The 18973-nt window shown below is 32.1% G+C and overlaps 1 protein-coding gene across 1 annotated transcript in view; it reads right to left on the bottom strand.

Moving 5' to 3' along the window:
- The window catches only part of LOC134695537 (uncharacterized), a 37088-nt gene extending 23376 nt beyond the window's left edge, over positions 1-13712 (bottom strand). Inside the window, exons 1-2 of the mRNA XM_063556825.1 lie at positions 13369-13712; positions 96-278 (exon numbers count right to left, since the gene is read on the bottom strand). Of these exons, the coding sequence (XP_063412895.1) occupies positions 96-278; positions 13369-13675 (490 nt within the window). The 5' untranslated portion in view covers positions 13676-13712. The remainder of the gene's footprint in view (positions 1-95; positions 279-13368) is intronic.
- Between the last annotated feature and the right edge of the window lie 5261 nt (positions 13713-18973).

Genomic DNA, 18973 nt, shown 5'->3' with positions numbered 1-18973 from the left:
CATGTATGTGCATGGATATAATGAAATTATTTTCTATTCACTTTTTTAAGTGAAATAACCAATAGACCTAGCATTTGTACATGTACTTTACTTACCAAATGATGTATTTCCAACTTTTAAATCTGCTTTACAACAAAACGATTTCCTAGATTTGCCTTCAATTATATTAACTCCATCCACAAGAGGTCCAAATAAATGATGTGCTAATATTCCAACAATCTCAGATTCTGTTTTGATTTTACGATTCCATAAAATCGAAAGACATTTCTGGTGTTTATCTGTCAGAAAATAAAGTGAAAGAAGAATAACTAGAAGCTTCACTTACATGGATTATTTGTTGTGTGAATGATGCCACCTAAATGAAAATTATTTTGTGTCACATGTATTTACTATGTGACAAAATCAACACAAATTATACACATTTTGCATTAATTGATTTGGTTTACAACATGATCAAAACTTTTCCTAACGCAGGTCTCCCAAGTAATTGTAAAAAGTTTTGTGTTTACAATTTTTTGCATGTTATAAAGTCACAGAAACCAGAATAATTCTTCACGATAATACAACTTAACCATTTTTCACATACTCCGGCCTAAAAAAAGAATTAAGTGTTTCGGGTAACCCGACTAACCCTATTTTTTACCCCTGACCCTAATCTTTTTATGGCGTCGGCAAAACATAAATCCGAAAAATTTGGCCTACGTGTCCATTCCTGATTCCTCCCATTAAATGCTGCTCTCTGATGTGGAGGTCCATTACTACTTTTAAACAGAGATGTTCAAAAACCAGACGATTTAAAAGCTGAATGTGTTATGAATGGGGAAGTGTTTGAAGTTACCCAAACTATGACCAGACAAAAGATTTAAAAAAATCTGATTTTTCTGATTTTGAAAATGACTTTACCGGAAACAACACATTTTTTTTAAGGCCTCAACTTTATTCTACAATTATACATGTAGCTCTACTAAAAGAGTTTTTTCTCTTACAGCCAAACAAACACGCAGGAGCAATAGAAATAACATACATGTATATATTTTGTACACCTGTAAAAAACCTTGTAACTGTTTAAAAAATTCAAAATATTTACATAAATACATGTATGAACATTAAATGCAAAAATTTGCAAGGTGCTTTTTAGTATAACCCCCATATAGTAAGGTATATAGAGCAACGTTGACAATTTTCGTCCGGAGACAGTTTTCATCCACATTTCATTATTCAAGGGGGTGTCTTCAACCTATGCCAACATTTGATAAAAATATATTCAACCTATGCCTAAATACAAAATACAATAGGTGTTGATATAACAATTATTAATTAATAAAAGGTAAAATACAGTCAGTATATTTAAGCATTAAATATAGATACTCTTTAAAAATTCACAAACAAAAATATTTAGTATTTGCAAAATTGTGTTGTAGTAAAAAATGGACAAAAATTGTAAAATAAGAACCCTTGCCTTGCTACTAGCAAAATTGAGTTGAAATAAATATCAAATTATTGTAAAAATGAAATAAAACTAAATTTCTAAAAATTAATCACATAACAATACTTGAGAAAAAAGTGACAAAAGAATGTTTCAATTGAACAATTTAAAAAAAAAAATCTTCATTATTTTGTTGTATTAAATATAAAACATACTGTAACAAGCAACATAATATACAAATATAACATACTGCAACAGACACTTTTTTTTAAATCAAATTAATTTTGCAATATAAAATTTTTAAAAAATATTTAAAAAAATGATTTTTTGGTTCATTTATAGGCAGCAACTTTCCAGTTGGACATTGCACTATTTATTTACTTTGTTTTACGGATAATTTAGAAAATTCAAATACTCTGTGTTTTTTTTATTCATTACATATTGAGTTGTGAGCTTCTGTCCAAGTTTGGTACAAATCCAGGATAGTGTAAGAAAGTTGTTAAAAACTTTGACAATAGAGTGAAGGTGATGTATCCTGGCAGAAAAACTAAGTACTTTTATAAGTAACAAGCTTCTGTCCAAGTTTGGTACAAATCCAGTATAGCTGAAGAAAGTTATTAATTTTTTTTAAACTGTAACCACAGAGCGAATGTAATGTTTCCTGGCAGAAAAACGTATTTAATTTTACGTGCATCGTGATTTTCAAAGTCTTATTTTGCGTGCTCGGTATTTTTCAAATACAATTCAAACACTTGCAGGAATCGTCAAGAAATACTTTTTTAAAAGCCATAAACCAATTATATCATAAATGTGTATTCTTAATCGGGAATATCAAGTAAAACCAGAGACATATAATACATGTATTATATGTCTCTGGTAAAACAAATTGTGTTAATATATACAAAAAGACAGTGACTCAGTCACAAAAGGTTCACATAAAAGTAATTATTTTTCGTGAAACGTTCATTACAGAAATGATTTCACTTTCAACGTGAAATCATGTCTTATTTCACGTTTTTTTCGTGCAAGCATCCCCTTTACCACCCTCCACAAACAATTATCTACATTTTCATTAGTACTTGTAAAAGAAATTGTAAATTGAGTTAATATCAACGGTAGGTTTAAACTGGTTATAGATAGATTAGCCCCTAATTAATTTATGTTTTATAACACTTACATGACTTAATCTGTAACAAATTATTCAACCTATGCCAACATTTTTTCACACAATATTATAACTAAATTTTAAAATGTTGGCATAGGTTGAATGAACCTTCAAGGGTTATAAACATTCAAGTTAAAGCTGACCGGAAAGTATGCACGGTAGTGCATACATTGGACAATCCCAAAAGCGCATCAGATACAACCGCAGCATGTTGAATAAGTGTACATTTAAAGCCAGTATGGAGACAATATTATGTTGGTCATACACAGGGTTGGCAAAATGCCGGCATTTATCCATAAATTCCATGCCAGCAGTAAATACCGGTAACATGGGTAAATACCAGCAAATACGGGTCAATTGAATTGACCATCCTGGAATTTATATATTACATATATTAACATGTCCTTTTAGAGTAGTTTTATTTATCCTGGTCAATTGGCTTAGTGTTTAAGATAAAGTTAAACCTATTTATACTGAATTAAGGATTTTAATGGTTAGTTTTACACTTTTATTTTACTATTTATATTGAATACAATTAATTTTACTATTATAAAAATAAATGACTTAGAGTAATATTTCCATTATAGAAAATATTATTTTAAAAATAATTAACAAATTCAGCCTTCAATACTCGAACTAATCAAATATTCACACTTTCACTCTCTATTTCACAGAAAATCAGGATAACAAAAATAAAAATGGAAATGGATTCGTTTGTTTATGTAATATATACGTGTTTCTCGTTTTGTTTATATAGATTAGACCGTTGGTTTACCCGTTTGAATGGTTTTACACTAGTAATTTTGGGGCCCTTTATAGCTTGTTGTTCGGTGTGAGCCAAGGCTCCGTGTTGAAGGCCGTACTTTAACCTATAATGGTTTAATTTTTGAATTGTTGTTTGGATGGAGAGTTGTCTCATTGGCACTCACACCACATCTTCCTATATCTATGTAACAGTGGTCTTGTTGTCTTTGTCTACTACTTAAAACATATTGCAAATGGGATCTTTGGATTTCATTGTGAATTGGTACAAGTTAACAGTACTGTAATACATGTAATATCAGTGAATATGACCAGAAATTGTCTGACTGCTATAATGTATTCAAGGGTTGAAGCCATACCATAGCTCAATCTGTACCTAAGACCCCTCTTTTTCCTTTCATCTAAATTAATTTTCTAACCTCTGTTTAGAACAGGAAATCATTTATGACATTTTATTGTTTTCATCCCCGTCTCTGACTGTCCTATGTTACCCTGAATAAACAATTTCTTGAAACATGTTGTTTTTACATAATGACCCATGGTCTTCTTAATTAGGCCTGGTGTATAAGTAGATTTTTACCTATAATCACCTGTAATTACCTGTATTATCATGATAGATATAAGGCTAAAGTTAATTGATTATAAGATTATTTTTTTTTAATTAAATTTTATATGGTTAAAATTTAAGATACCATGCATGTACCAAATAAATTTTTGTGGGAAAAATTCAGCTTTAACTGTTAAATATGTTATTACCTATGGTTAAAATCTTATAAATAATTAACAATTCCATTTAAAAGTCATTATATTTATTAGAGTATTATTTTAAATTAACTTAGTTATGATTTTTAAAGCATTTTAAGGTAAAAAAAGTTCAATCGACCAGTATTTGCCAGTTTTTGCCACTTGAGTCATATTTGCCAGTCCGGTAAATACTGGGGGTTGAATTTACCGCCCAACCTTGGTCATACACAAAAATGTGAGATAAAGTTTCAAATTTTTAAAAATTGTGGTACTTTGTTAAAGTGTGATTTTTGCCTCTGTTGGCTCCTTATAGTTCAAAAATGAAGGAGCTAGGGTAAATTTGCCAACATTCTACTGGAAGCTGAAGTCAATAGGAATGCAAAGAAACAAGTCCTCATATAATCTGATGAAAAATAAAACAAAAGGCTCTTAAGAGCCTGTATCGCTCACCTGCTGAAGGCAGGCATCAAAATTAGTCTTTTTATTCTGGTAGCCAAGTCCGAATGTAAAACGGTTTGTTCCAAATGGTATAGTATTAGTACATGTAGTTTCAGAAGAGAAGACATTTGAATGCATATCTCCATATAGGGTCCAATGATAAATTTGATGTTCATCGCTGGTGGCCATTTTGGATCTCGTGTGGAACTGTCAGATACAATTTTTAAAGGGGACCATCCAAGGGCTATTGTGATCAAGTTTCGTTACAACTGGTATAGTAGTTTCAGAAGAGAAGATCTATGAATGCATTTCCCCATAGGGTCCAATGTTAAACTATGTTCCCGCTGGTGGCCACCTTGGATGATGGATCGGCAACAAAGTAACAACACCTGGTCAGCATCGCATAAGAAACATTCATACCATGTTTGGTTTCAATCCATTTAGTGGTTCTCTAGAAGAAGATATTTGTATGTATTTCCCATAGGGTTCTATGTTAAACTAAGCCCCCCCCCCCCATGTTGGGCATCTAGGATGACAGTTCGGCAACAAAGTAATAACACTTGGTCAGCATCTCATAAGAAACATTCATACCATGTTTTGTTTCAATCCATTCAGTGGTTCTCTAGGAGAAGATATTTGTATGTATTTCCCATAAGATCCTATGTTAAACTAAGTCCCCTGCTGGCGGCCATCTCGGATCACAGATCGACAAAAAAAAAACAACACTTGGTTAGCACCTCATAAGGAACATTCATGCCATGTTTGGTTTCATTCCATTTGGTGGTTCTCTAGAAGAAGTTCAAAATGTAAAAAGTTAACGGACGATAACGGAGGCCAAGTGATGAGGAAAGCTCACTTGGGTCAGGTGAGCTTAAAATTAATGTACTTTATAAAATTGCTATTTTGGCCTCCTTTGGCCCCTTATAGCTGAGAAACGGTAGCCAAGCAAAATCTATCAACACCCTACCGAAAACTAAGGTCAAGAGGAATCCAAAGAAACAAATGCCATGAAAAATAAAATTTGAAAAAAGTGTGATTTTGGCCCTTTATAACTCGGAAACAGTCAGAGCTGAGCTTTGGGTCCTTTTTTTTTACAAACGGACGGGCCACAATACCAGCCTTCATTTTGTGCCAAGGAACATTGTGTTAAAATTCTATAAGGATTGGTCAACTAGAACTTGGATGTAAGTTATCGTCCGGAAGTGAAGCGTCTACAGATGCCACCGCAGACGACTGCATCATACCATAATGGCATTATACAACCTCAAAAATTGTTTTGCTGTCGTATTATAATATTTATTGGTGTTTTCACTTCACCTCTAACCTTTTGTTTATTATTGTCCAGTAAAGAGATCTTTTTTAAAAAGTGACCGTTTTCATTTGAAATTTATTGTTATCTCCCAATTCGTTAGTAGTAAATGTTACATGTATGCATGCAGACTGATAAGTTGTTTTTCTTTTATTGGAGAAGGAATTAAATTAAACCCATTCAAACGGGTCCATAAGTACTGTGAATCGGTTCTTTTGGTATTTATAGTGTAGAAGTTTATTTTGAGTGCACCTATATATAGCTAATATATTCAGAATCGCTGTCGAAATTGACCATTCATTATATTAGATCATATGTGATAGAGGGTATAATAATAACATTTCAAAAATTATCTTTCTGAACCTATTACTTTTAATTTTTTAGAAGTTCATTTGTAGTGGCCGAAATAGCCCAAATTCACAGAGCTGTCATCCAGTTTTTTACTATTAATTCCTGATTCATTGTGGAAAATATTCAGTTTTCAACCAAGGTCAAGGAGCAAATTTCTTATCTGTAGGTGGATAATACATACCAGAAATGGAGCAAGCTGGTTGCGATTCACAACCGGGTGAAATACACATATTTTGTATCTGAAAAAGTATTTAACTTGTAATGTTACCCTTTTTATGAGATAATAAAACAAGCATTGTCACAAAGTATTCCATTGATAATAATCCCAAGCAGGGATCCAGAAATCTTTCAACCTGATTTCTTTCAGACTTAACATAAGAGCAGAAGATTTTGACTCTTTATCCACCCCCCCTTTCTTGATGCTCCTTTCTGTTGGACATTGAAGGAATAGTTTTATATCTGGTCCCATAGTTAAATGATTGCGCTAGTTTTAGCTCTTCTTGATGTTTAGAGTGAATGTTTATTATCAGTGGTGATGGAAAACTGCCAAATTTTGGTTGATGTTCTTCTCAAAAGTCAAGTGAAAGCGAACCGGAAATGACAACATAGTTGTAAATTCGAAACAAAGTCAGAAACGACTATGAAATAAATGTCTGCTGTACATCGTGGTCAAATAACAAGGCTATCCAAATTAAGTAAATTGATATATTATTTGACATTTAATATTTTTATTTACAGTGATTAATCCGTTAAATTTAAATGTTATTTATTCCTCTGCCCAAGACTTTATCTTGTTTGCATGCGCGATCCAAATGAAAGTACAAGTAGAAACGAAAGTTTTATTGTGAATTTTGACATTAAATGCTTAAAATACGATGGAACGTTGATAGAATTCATCCAAAAACTTAAAAAATAAACCTTTTATAGTCTTCCCATGTCTATGAATCATTTGCCAACTCTTCAAAATCGTAATTGGCAATCAACGATCAATGGACAGGTGGTATTAATCACCTGTTAATTGGATTATAAGTTGATTGAGTGTTTATTTAGTAATTAACTGTTGACATGTCACTTACAATTTGATTACCTATTAGGTGATAAAAGTCAAATTCAGCTTGTATGGCTTCATGAAATGTCCCATTTTTGTACATACCCTGGTACAAATTTTTGGAATGTCCGAAATGTTGAAATTCAGTTCGGTCAAAAATGGGAAAATTCGGTCATGACCGACGAAAAAGTGACATTTCCGGATCCATGATCCCAAGTGCACTTTCTGCTGCCATATTGCAAACCTTTGGGTTGCGAACTTTCAGATTTTACTGTCGGACAGTAAACGACCAAATACAGACAATTCTGACGATCCGGCATCATTTCTGGACAATAAAACCATTAACAAGAAAGTCGGTTTGTCCGTATTTGGTCGTTTACTCTCTCCCGTGACAATGCTTGTTTATAAATGATTCAAGTATTATTATCTCATAAAAAGGTAACATTACAATTTAAACACTTTTTCAGATACAAAATATGCATATTTCACACGGTTGTCGGCTTGCTCCATCGCAAGTTATGGGATCTCTTTGTAGCTCCACAAAAACAGAAATTGTCATAGGAGCTACATTTGTGTAGCTAGGCTTCCTGGGTGCACTGTTTGTAAGCTTTTTTAATCTGGTGGTGTTGTGTTTGGGCCAGGCCTTCTTTGTTAAATATAATTAAAGCATTAGGTAGTAATAAGACCCAACGCATCGGGCTGGGGGTGGCGTTTAGGAAAGACACAGCAGTAATATGTGTAGATACAGAATGCCAAAGATTCCTCCTCGACACAATTTCTAAGGTGGTGGTCCTACAAAGGGTGGAATTTCTAGGCATACTTGTACATACATGCATATGCATCTTAATCCAGATGACAACAATGTACGCCAACCCTTCACAAATTTATAAAGTTTCATTGACCTACGACTACATGTTAGAAAAAAACATTAGTGGCCGAAAATTACCGAAAATGCCCTCTCTCGCAAATAGTCAAAAAATAACATAAGGACCTATGAGCTACGGTTCCGCAGCTATCACAATTTGGGATTTTGTAGTTTTTTCAAAATTTTAAACACATAGGTTTAAATAACATCTTTTAATAAGTAAAATTAAAAAAATATGAACTTTTTGCTTCTTTTAAGTAGCAAGGTTTATGCCTTTGATGCTATCATTTAGCTGAAAATTCTATTTTAATTGAAACCAGATGCTCCGCAGGGCGTAGCTTTATACGACCGCAGAGGTTGAACCCTGAACGGTTGGGGCAAGTATGGACACAACATTCAAGCTGGATTCCGCTCTAAATTTGGATTGTGATTAAATAGTTGACACAGCATAGCTTTCTGACACAGAATGAATGTATTCAAATGAACTTAAAATTTTTGTTTTCTCTTAGAGCAATTCACTATGCTGTTGAATATTAATCCTCTAAAAAAAATGTTTGAAGAAATTTTCTTTTTATTTATGAAATTTCAAATGAGAAAAATTGAACCCAATTTTTTAATCACATCCCCCTTTCCCTTATTCCAAAACTAATTTCAATTAAAATATTCTAATGGAGTTTGCAACAATTACTGCTCATTTAAATACATCATAAAATATTAAGATGTAAAAAAACTGCTTGTTATCACTGAATGGTAAAGATTATTTAAATTTATCAGTTGGTAGTAAAAAGTGAATATACATTGTATATTGTATATAACAAAGATTTAAGTTGATTCTGGACAAAGAAAGATAACTCCAATTAAAAAAAAATCTTGCAGATATTTCTTGCTTACTATACTGGACAAAGAAAGATAACTCTTAATTAAAAAAAAATTTGCTATTTCACAATATTGTGAAATTAGATATTTCTTGCCATTGCACAATACTGTGCAATTGAAAAGACTTGCTATTGCACAATACTTAATATTCTAATTTTAGATCCTGATTTGGACCAACTTGAAAACTGGGCCCATAATCAAAAATCTAAGTACATGTTTAGATTCAGCATATCAAAGAGGCCCAAGAATTTAATTTTTGTTAAAATCAAACTTAGTTTAATTTTGGACCCTTTGCACTTTAATTTAGACCAATTTTAAAACTGGACCAAAAATTAAGAATCTACATACACAGTTAGATTTGGCATATCAAAGAACCCCAATTATTCAATTTTTGATGAAATCAAACAATGTTTAATTTTGGACCTCGATTTGGGCCAACTTGAAAACTGGGCCAATAATCAAAAATCTAAGTACATTTTTAGATTCAGCATATCAAAGAACCCAAAGGTTTCAATTTTTGTTAAAATCAAACTAAGTTTAATTTTGGACCCTTTGGACCTTAATGTAGACCAATTTGAAAACGGGACCAAAAATTAAGAATCTACATACACAGTTAGATTCGGCATATTAAAGAACCCCAATTATTCAATTTTGATGAAATCAAACAAAATTTAATTTTGGACCCTTTGGGCCCCTTTTTCCTTAACTGTTGGGACCAAAACTCCCAAAATCAATACCAACCTTCCTTAAACACTTATAAACCTTGTGTTTAAATTTCATAGATTTCTATTTACTTATACTAATGCTATGGTGCGAAAACCAAGAAAAATGCTTATTTTGGTCCCTTTTTGGCCCCTAATTCCTAAACTGTTGGGACCGAAACTCCCAAAATCAATACCAACCTTCCTTTTGTGGTCATAAACATTGTGTTTAAATTTCATTGATTTCTATTTACTTTCACTAAAGTTATTGTGCGAAAACCAAGAATAATGCTTATTTGGGCCCTTTTTTGGCCCCTAATTCCGAAACTGTTGAAACCAAAACTCCCAAAATCAATCCCAACCTTTCTTTTGTGGTCATAAACCTTGTGTCAAAATTTCATAGATTTCTATTTACTTATACTAACGCTATGGTGCGAAAACCAAGAAAAATGCTTATTTTGGTCCCTTTTTGGCCCCTAATTCCTAAACTGTTGGGACCTAAACTCCCAAAATCAATACCAACCTTCCTTTTGTGGTCATAAACATTGTGTTTAAATTTCATTGATTTCTATTTACTTTAACTAAAGTTATTGTGCGAAAACCAAGAATAATGCTTATTTGGGTCCTTTTTTGGCCCCTAATTCCGAAACTGTTGAAACCAAAACTCCCAAAATCAATCCCAACCTTTCTTTTGTGGTCATAAACCTTGTGTCAAAATTTCATAGATTTCTATTAACTTAAACTAAAGTTATAGTGCGAAAACAAAGAAAATGCTTATTTGGGCCCTTTTTGGCCCTTAATTCCTAAAATATTGGGACTAAAACTCCCAAAATCAATACCAGCCTTCCTTTTATGGTCATAAACCTTGTGTTAAAATTTCATAGATTTCTATTCTTTTTTACTAAAGTTAGAGTGCGAAAACTAAAAGTATTCCGACGACGACGACGACGACGCCAACGTGATTGCAATATACGACGAAATTTTTTTCAAAATTTGCGGTCGTATAAAAATGCTATAATAATGGCTTTACATAATGAACTGATACTTTCTTAAAAGATTTTTCACAGCTGTGGGAGTATTTTTCCTGTGAAGTTCAAGGTTTCATCTTTCAGATTAAGTAATAAAATTCTACTGTTCGCGATAAAAATTTCACTGTTCGGGGGTGTTGAAATTAGTGGGGGTTATTAAAAGAATGATACTTAAAGAAGTGATTTTTGGGAAGGAAATTGAGGTCTGATACTTAAACAAGTTATTTTTATGTCATTATCCTAGATTCAGTACAAGGTCATCACCTGAAATGACCTTGTCATCCTAGACAACACAGATGTTGGTTCTGATAAGTTTAGAAACATAATTAGTCCCTGGATCATAAGAATTCTATGGGTGCTATAAACAGTTTCGTATAAAAAAACTAGGGGTTATAATTCCCCGACTAAAAATAGACTTGGAGGGAAGTCCCTTTTTATCAACATAATTGGTAAAAAAGTATCATGTTTTTTATATTAGATTGTAAAAATAAGTTAATTAGCTTGAATTAAAACAGGTTGAATGATTAATTATTTTTTTTTAAATAAGATTAAATACAAATGTTTTAAGGGGAGACAAACTGTAAACATCCTGTTTTTTTGGCAGTGAAAAGTGCAAAACTTATTTGCACCCACTGTAGCTCTTTTCGGAGCAGGCGAACGTAGCCTGAAGCATAAATTTTTAGAAAGACCAGGTAAAAACCTATGAAATTCATACAGTTTTGAATATGAAAAATGTGCATGTATCATGTCTGCATGGGTGTGCACATGGCCTGATTTCATGTTTTTTATGCATAGATTAGGCAATGTTTTTCACATTCATGATTCTCTCTGGATAAAACTTTTTGGTACTATTAAAAGTACAATTTATTTTTATTTCATTATAAACTAGAGAAAATCCTGATTCTAATGATATCTAGTTTTATACAAGTATCTTCATTAACATAAACACCACTAACAAAGGGTCAATTATAGATGGTCCCTCAAAATATGACTTCATAGAAAAAAAACTGTTGATTGCACCCTTAAAGGGACAAACATATAATATAGTGAGGTTTTCACATAGAAATGTGTTAGTGAATGGACTCAAACAATTCTGAAAAATATTGTATGGCATGTGTACATTAATTTTAAAGCATCAGTTTGGTATATTTAATGCAAATATAAAAGATTTGTACATACATGTAGCAACCAGATATAAGAAAACCAGACTCTGTTCAAATTTTGAAGTTTTTCAGCTTATTGTGACGTCATGATACTTTTATTAATTCTCTCCTATATATGGAACCAAAAGTTGCACATGCAAAGTGTTGATTTTTTCTTCTTTGGCCTGTACTACTGATTAGTGTAACATGGATTTTTTTTCATTAATTTATATTTTTTGTACTGTTTATAGTTAAAAGGCTCCAAGTATCATATAAAAGAAATACTCTATTTCAATATTTTTCTCAACTCAGCTACAACTTAGTTCATATAATAATAGGGACAAAATATGTTTAAAGTAACTTTACTTATGCTTATTTTACAGTTTTTATTCTATTTATTCAAAAGAAACCCAATTTTATGTTTTTTCTTTTTAAATAAACTGATGACAATAGGATACAGGAAATGTTTGGAATATATGCCAGTTAAACTATTTGCCACTGGCCAAAATACCACAACTATGCGACATATAAAATAAGTTGTAGTTTCACCATTCGGGGTCACAATCCTTAAAGTAAGACATCATTTTAATCGGTATTGTGTACAGATTCATAAAAGCTGAGAAGTTTTTATATATCGCATACAAGGTTTTTCTTAAGGGTGCTATAAACAGTTTCGTATAAAAAACTAGGGGTTATTCCCGACTAAAAATAGACTTGGAGGGAAGTCCCTTTTTTTCAACATAATTGGTAAAAAAGTATCATGTTTTTTATATTAGATTGTAAAAATAAGTTAATTAGCTTCAATTAAAACAGGTTGAATGATTAAATTTTTTTTTTTAAATTAGATTAAATACAAATGTTTTAAGGGGAGACAAACTGTAAACATCCTGTTTTTTTGGCAGTGAAAAGTGCAAAACTTATTTGCACCCACTGTAGCTCTTTTCGGAGCAGGCCAACGTAGCCTGAAGCATAAATTTTTAGAAAGACCAGGTAAAAACCTATGAAATTCATACAGTTTTGAATATGAAAAATGTGCATGTATCATGTCTGCATGGGTGTGCACATGGCCTGATTTCATGTTTTTTATGCATAGATTAGGCAATGTTTTTCCCATTTTCTCTGGATAAAACTTTTTGGTACTATTAAAAGTACAATTTATTTTTATTTCATTATAAACTAGAGAAAATCCCGATTCTAATGATATCTAGTTTTATACAAGTATCTTCATTAACATAAACACCACTAAGGGTCAATTATAGATGGTCCCTCAAAATATGACTTCATAGAAAAAAACTGTTGATTGCACCCTATATATAAAGCTACACTAATATTAAATCACTTCTTCTAGTGATTAATTTGTACTACTTAAATATGTGATTATTAAAGAAAGACAACTTCCAACCTTTATAGAAATAATGTTACTTGAATCAGTGATTTCGAAAATCACTTGTTTAAGTAAGTCCCCTGACTGGTTAAAATCGTATGCCCGAGAATAAAGTAAAGAATTCATTACCTATATCACCAACATATTTCAGAAGACTATCAAATGCCTTTTTTTGAACATGGTTCATTTCATTTTTCCCTCGGTGTGATAGCGCTGCAGTGACCCAATTAATACCACTCAAAAACCACTGTTCCAGCAAACAGCCATCTCGTGTAGTAAATTCTAATGTTGCATCACTAAAGGACCAGTCTCCTGTGCCATTACAATTGAGGATTTTAAGTGGACACAATGCACAACTATTCCTCAGTGGCATTGTTTCCGAGTTCCCTGAGTTTTTCCAAAAATCGCGGAGCTCTTCGTAGAGTCGAGTAACCATTGCGCCGTGTCAGCCTCGCCAGGGGACTATAAGTAAGGGGGAGGGAAACCAATGCTAATATGCTGGGAAGATCTTATTCGAACCTGTTGGGACTTTACCATATCAAATGAGTAAATATCAGAGATGGGACTTTACCATATCAAATGAGTAAATATCAGAAAATCGAAAAATAAATCGTATCTTGCCATTGGTTTAAAAACATTTACGTCAAAATGACAATAACTTACAACATGAATATTGATATATTTGAACTCTATTATTCTAAAATTAAAAGGTCAATACACAGTTTGATAACTAACTGAGGCGTATTAATTACATCCATGCGCTTAATTGTTCGACTTATGATATATATATGCTGAGACTACTATGTTATAGTAGTCTCAGATATATGATTATAAAATGACAACCTTCAATTTATTTGTTTCTGTTGTTCACATATTTTTGAACATTATGAACGATTCTCAATAACGATTCGAATCACAGGTCTATGATACAGTTTTTTTTTTTTTTATTGTTTCTTAGTATGGATAGTAAAATTTGGTATTTTCTCTAGGTCGTTTAAATCACTCGAAACTAGGTGAGACATGCACAGAAGTGATAGATATTTATTATAAATATAGAAAATTGAAAATTTTAATAAAAAAAAAATCTGTATCATAGACCCAAGCGCCTGTGATTCGAATATAGTGACATGTAATTTGCATTCTAACTGCAATGCTCCTTTACGCGTGCACATGTCACCAGGCCGTTGTATGATTTGAAGTGTTCGATGGTTCTTAACTTTGTTACTCTTGAGTCGGTGATGATTATTTAATTTGTGTCATTTTCATCTTTTATAGACTTTTCTTGTTCTAAAATATGAATGCATAATTTAGTTATTTAAGGGGGCTCGCGGGTCTAAATCAAATTTTTTATTTAATATAGGATTTCTCTATATTTTTCTATAAATGAACTACTTAATAGAAAAATGAAATAAAAAAAATGGGGTCACTGTTCATTTACGCTCACAATCTGCTTTCGAAAGAAGCATACATTTTTGTTAATATCCTTTTTTTTTCTGTTGAACTAATAGGAGAAATAGCGGTAATATCGAAATAAAAAAAATAAAAAATTACAGAAATCGCTTAAATTTTACAATTATATAGTTTATGTACAGCTTATTCAAAAACAACAATAAAAAATATAGGTCACCGATGAGTTAAAAAAGATATTTCAATTTGAAGGCAAAAAAATGGCATTTTTGCAACAAAGGGAGATAATTTGGAGCTTTTTCAATGATATCTACATTTTAAATGTCACTTGGGGCCAACACGAATTGATTTTTTGGAATGAATTATGTTCCATATGATAAAGTAACAACTACTAAAGGTAATAAATAAAAATAATGAAAAATTAAAGTTTAATTTTTTTCTGAAAATCTTATACCCGCGAGCCTCCTTAATATAACAAAAGCGGCTTGTTAGTATGTGCTTATGACAGTACCATAGACAACTGATCACAACTAGTATATTTTATTCCAGTTTTCTGATTTTTCTATACTTTTTGGGACAACTCTGTATTTGTCAATGTGAAATCATAAATAAACATTATTGTGATTTTTTCTTTTCTTTTCATCTTATCATTAAAATATATTATGATCTTTTATTAAAGAGTTTATAGAAAAATCGTAAGGGTTACGCGGAACCCAGTGTCTCGTCTACTTTTGTTGTAAAAGAGTGTAAGCACAAAATGTATTAGAAAGAAAAATCACAAAAATACTGAACTTAGAGGAAAATCAATTCGGAAAGTCCATATGGCAAAATCATATAACAAAACACATAAAAAAAAGAATGGTCAAGAACTGTCATGTTCCTGACTTGGTACAGGCATTTTCAAATGTAGTAGGCTCAACAAAAAATAAGGATATTTTTGTTTCGCAGTCTTTTATAGATATATACATATATATCTTTTGATTTTGTCCATGTGTGGTCAAAATCCATATTGGATTATGAATCCAATGATGTGTATAGTTACTAAACAAATCCTTCATCTAATAAAAAAAAAAAATGCAGACTGTATGTCATGTGAAAAAAAGTCCATTTAAAAGTAATTAACATGCGGAAAAACAGGAAATAAATTATCAAAAAATATCCTTCTCGATACTAGGCTAGCATTTGGTCATAAACTATAGATTCTATCAAAATTATGTATAAATCCAGGATATAAGTTACGTGTTATTAAAAAATTAAAAAAAACAATAATGTGTCCCCAGTACAAACGGATGTCCCACTCGCACTAGCATTTTCTATGTGCAATGGACTGTGAAATTTGGGATAAAACTTTTTTAATTTGGAATTAAAATAAGAAAGATCATATCATAAGGGACATGTATACTAAGTTTCAAATTGATAGGACTTCAACTTCATAAAAAAACTACCTTGACCAAAAACTTTAACCTGAAGCGGGACAGACGGACGGAAGCACGGACGGATGGACGCACAGATCAGAAAACATAATGCCCTCTTTACTCTCGTAGGTGAGGCATAAAAACGCACAGATCAGAAAACATAATGCCCTCTATACTATCGTAGGTGAGGCATAAAAATACAGAGTGAATGAAATGATAATTGGCAGAAAAAACTAAGTCCATTTAATTATAAGTAAAATACGGATAAACCGAATTTTTTTCTTCAAAATTTAATTCTGGATAGTTACTTTCTTTACACCATAAACAAGCTTCCTTCAAAGTTTTGTAGAACTCGAAAACAGTTTCAGAAAGTTATTAAAATTCCAAAACTTTAACCAAAGATTGAACATTTGAGGACATAGCACCGCCGACGACTAAATGTAGGATCGCTTTCTCGCTTTTGATACAAAAGGTAGGCTTGACAAACACATGTTGAATGGTTTGTCGATGAGACAACTCTCCACAAGAGACCAATATGAAAAAGAAATTTATAACTATGTATAGGTCATGCAACGACGTCTGATGGACTTCAACAATGAGCAGAGCAATACCAATATTTTCAACAATAAAAGGCCCCAAAAGGACAAATCTAACTATTAAAACGAGAAAACTAAAGTTGTAAATATGTACAAAATAATGAACGAAAAACAAGTATGAAACATAGATATTAACGAAAACCACAGAATTACAAGCTCCTGACTTGGGAAAGACACATACAGAATAAGGGGGTTTAAACATTGTATCAGGCGCCTACCTTCCACTAACCTGGGCTATGTAGAATATTCCAATATAAGAACAAACCATTAAAACTTTGAAAAGACTCAAATCATCAGATGGATACAAATAGAAATACATCCAACAATACACAGACTGTACCATCTATTCTCCTTGCATTTTAATATTTAATAAACAAGATAGCATAACCCTGTGACCACAACCTGTGATATATTCCAGGCGAGTATCCAGTCATTTTGAAAAGGAATTCCGACCCCATGCAGCAAAACTCCCTGGATCTGCCAATGATTTCACTGGGTTCATTGTGTCAATTTTTTTTTATTTGAGGAAATAGGCAGTCGAATTATTTGTAGGTTTTCTTAGCATGGATTTCAATTGTGTTATCTCAGCAGGCAGATGCATGTTAGGAGCACTATCACCATAGTTTGTTAAACAGTATTCTACACTTTGCTTTATTTTACCATGTTTACTGTCATTCTTTTATATTTTTGTGTTCCAATAATTACAGAATACAAACCAGCTAACTACTTTTTAATGGAATACGGTATATGTCTCTGCTGGGGCATAGCATATTGTGAGCTAGTACACTACCAAGGTTGTGAAGCACATCTTCAATGATAAACATGAGGTTCTCCAGGGTAATAAGCTATGTCTTCCAGATAATAATGATAAAATTCCAATAGTAAGAAACCTGGACGGCTTCATATAGGAACTTTTAAAAGCAGAGAAAACTGTGCACCTTATATACAAATACACAAAATCAAGGATAACAAATTCAATAAGGTAGCAGTAATTTAGTTCCATTATTGCTATCATTTTGATGAACTATTTCAAATATGAAGTCACAAATAATACTTTATGTAATGTATGCATTTTTGTAGTTCAATTTCCAAATTTGTATCAGCAGCAGTGGCGGATCCAGAACTTTTCCTAAGGGGGGCCTGCTGACTGACCTAAGGGGGGGCCCGCTCCAGTCATGCTTCAATGATTCCCTATATAATCAACCATTTTTTTCCCCAGGCCCCCTCCCCTGGATCCGCCTATGAGCAGGTTAAATCTTTGCAATGTTGCAAAGCACAAAACAAATTTTCAAGTGTTGGACAGCCTGAATATTCCTGTAACATTTGATTCCATTTCATATGTTCTTGAAAACTGAAACCATGTGTATTAAACCTACACAGCTACTTTTGCATAGGTACTATTTTTGTACAAAAAATCTGTAGTACTACTGTTAATTTTCAGTACTATTGTGTTACTTTAAAATTATTGTAATATTTAGGTACATGTATCTGTATTTTACAGTACTTGATTTGTTCCTATGCAAAAGTAGCAGTGTAGATGAAAATTAACATTAAGTCAATATACTATAGCTATTGAGTTCTCATGTTGACTTTCATTGCCTTTGATGGTATTTTGAATTCCCTGTTGACCCAAAATAGTACCTAATGTGAATATGAGTTGACTGTAATTGGCTTTTATGTTTAGTTTCAGTGAGTTGGCTGGTTTAAGATGAATCATTGATAGTTCATTATCTTGTTTGAATTATTTTACACTCTGTAATCTTTGTGTCTTTCATATGTATTGTTACACAATGTCAAACATAACTGTGACCTGTATTTTCTAACATTTACTTTGGTCTCTGGTGGAAATTTGTCTCATTGGCAATCATACCACATCTCCCTATTTTATATTGAAACAGTTCCAGGAAAATAAAAGCTACAACTATCATTCTATTAAACATACAAATTTTCTGAGAAAGGCAATTCTGTACTTTTGGATATATTGTATGTTAATTCTAGACAATTTTATTCAACTTGAACTTTCACATAGGCAATTCATTTTTATGTGAGCCTGTCTGTTTTATTTAAATGGTTGAGTGACAATATTTCATTTATCCATTTCATATCCTTGTGACATTAAACTATTCTCAGCATACATGTAACATGACATAGTCACACATACTTCTTATATTTGTAAATACTAATATATGGTATATATATGATAACATGTCTAATAACATCTTGACTTGGTTAAAAGAGGTCTTTGATTCTATGAAAAGGAATGCTTTCCTTTTTTACATGCAATTTTATGATCTGCGGTGTCTGCTGTGCAGCTAC

Source organism: Mytilus trossulus, chromosome 13 (assembly GCF_036588685.1).
Source record: "Mytilus trossulus isolate FHL-02 chromosome 13, PNRI_Mtr1.1.1.hap1, whole genome shotgun sequence".
NCBI lineage: Eukaryota > Metazoa > Mollusca > Bivalvia > Mytilida > Mytilidae > Mytilus > Mytilus trossulus.
The sequence above is the reverse complement of the archived record's forward strand: the minus strand, read 5'-3'. Positions and strand labels throughout refer to the sequence as shown.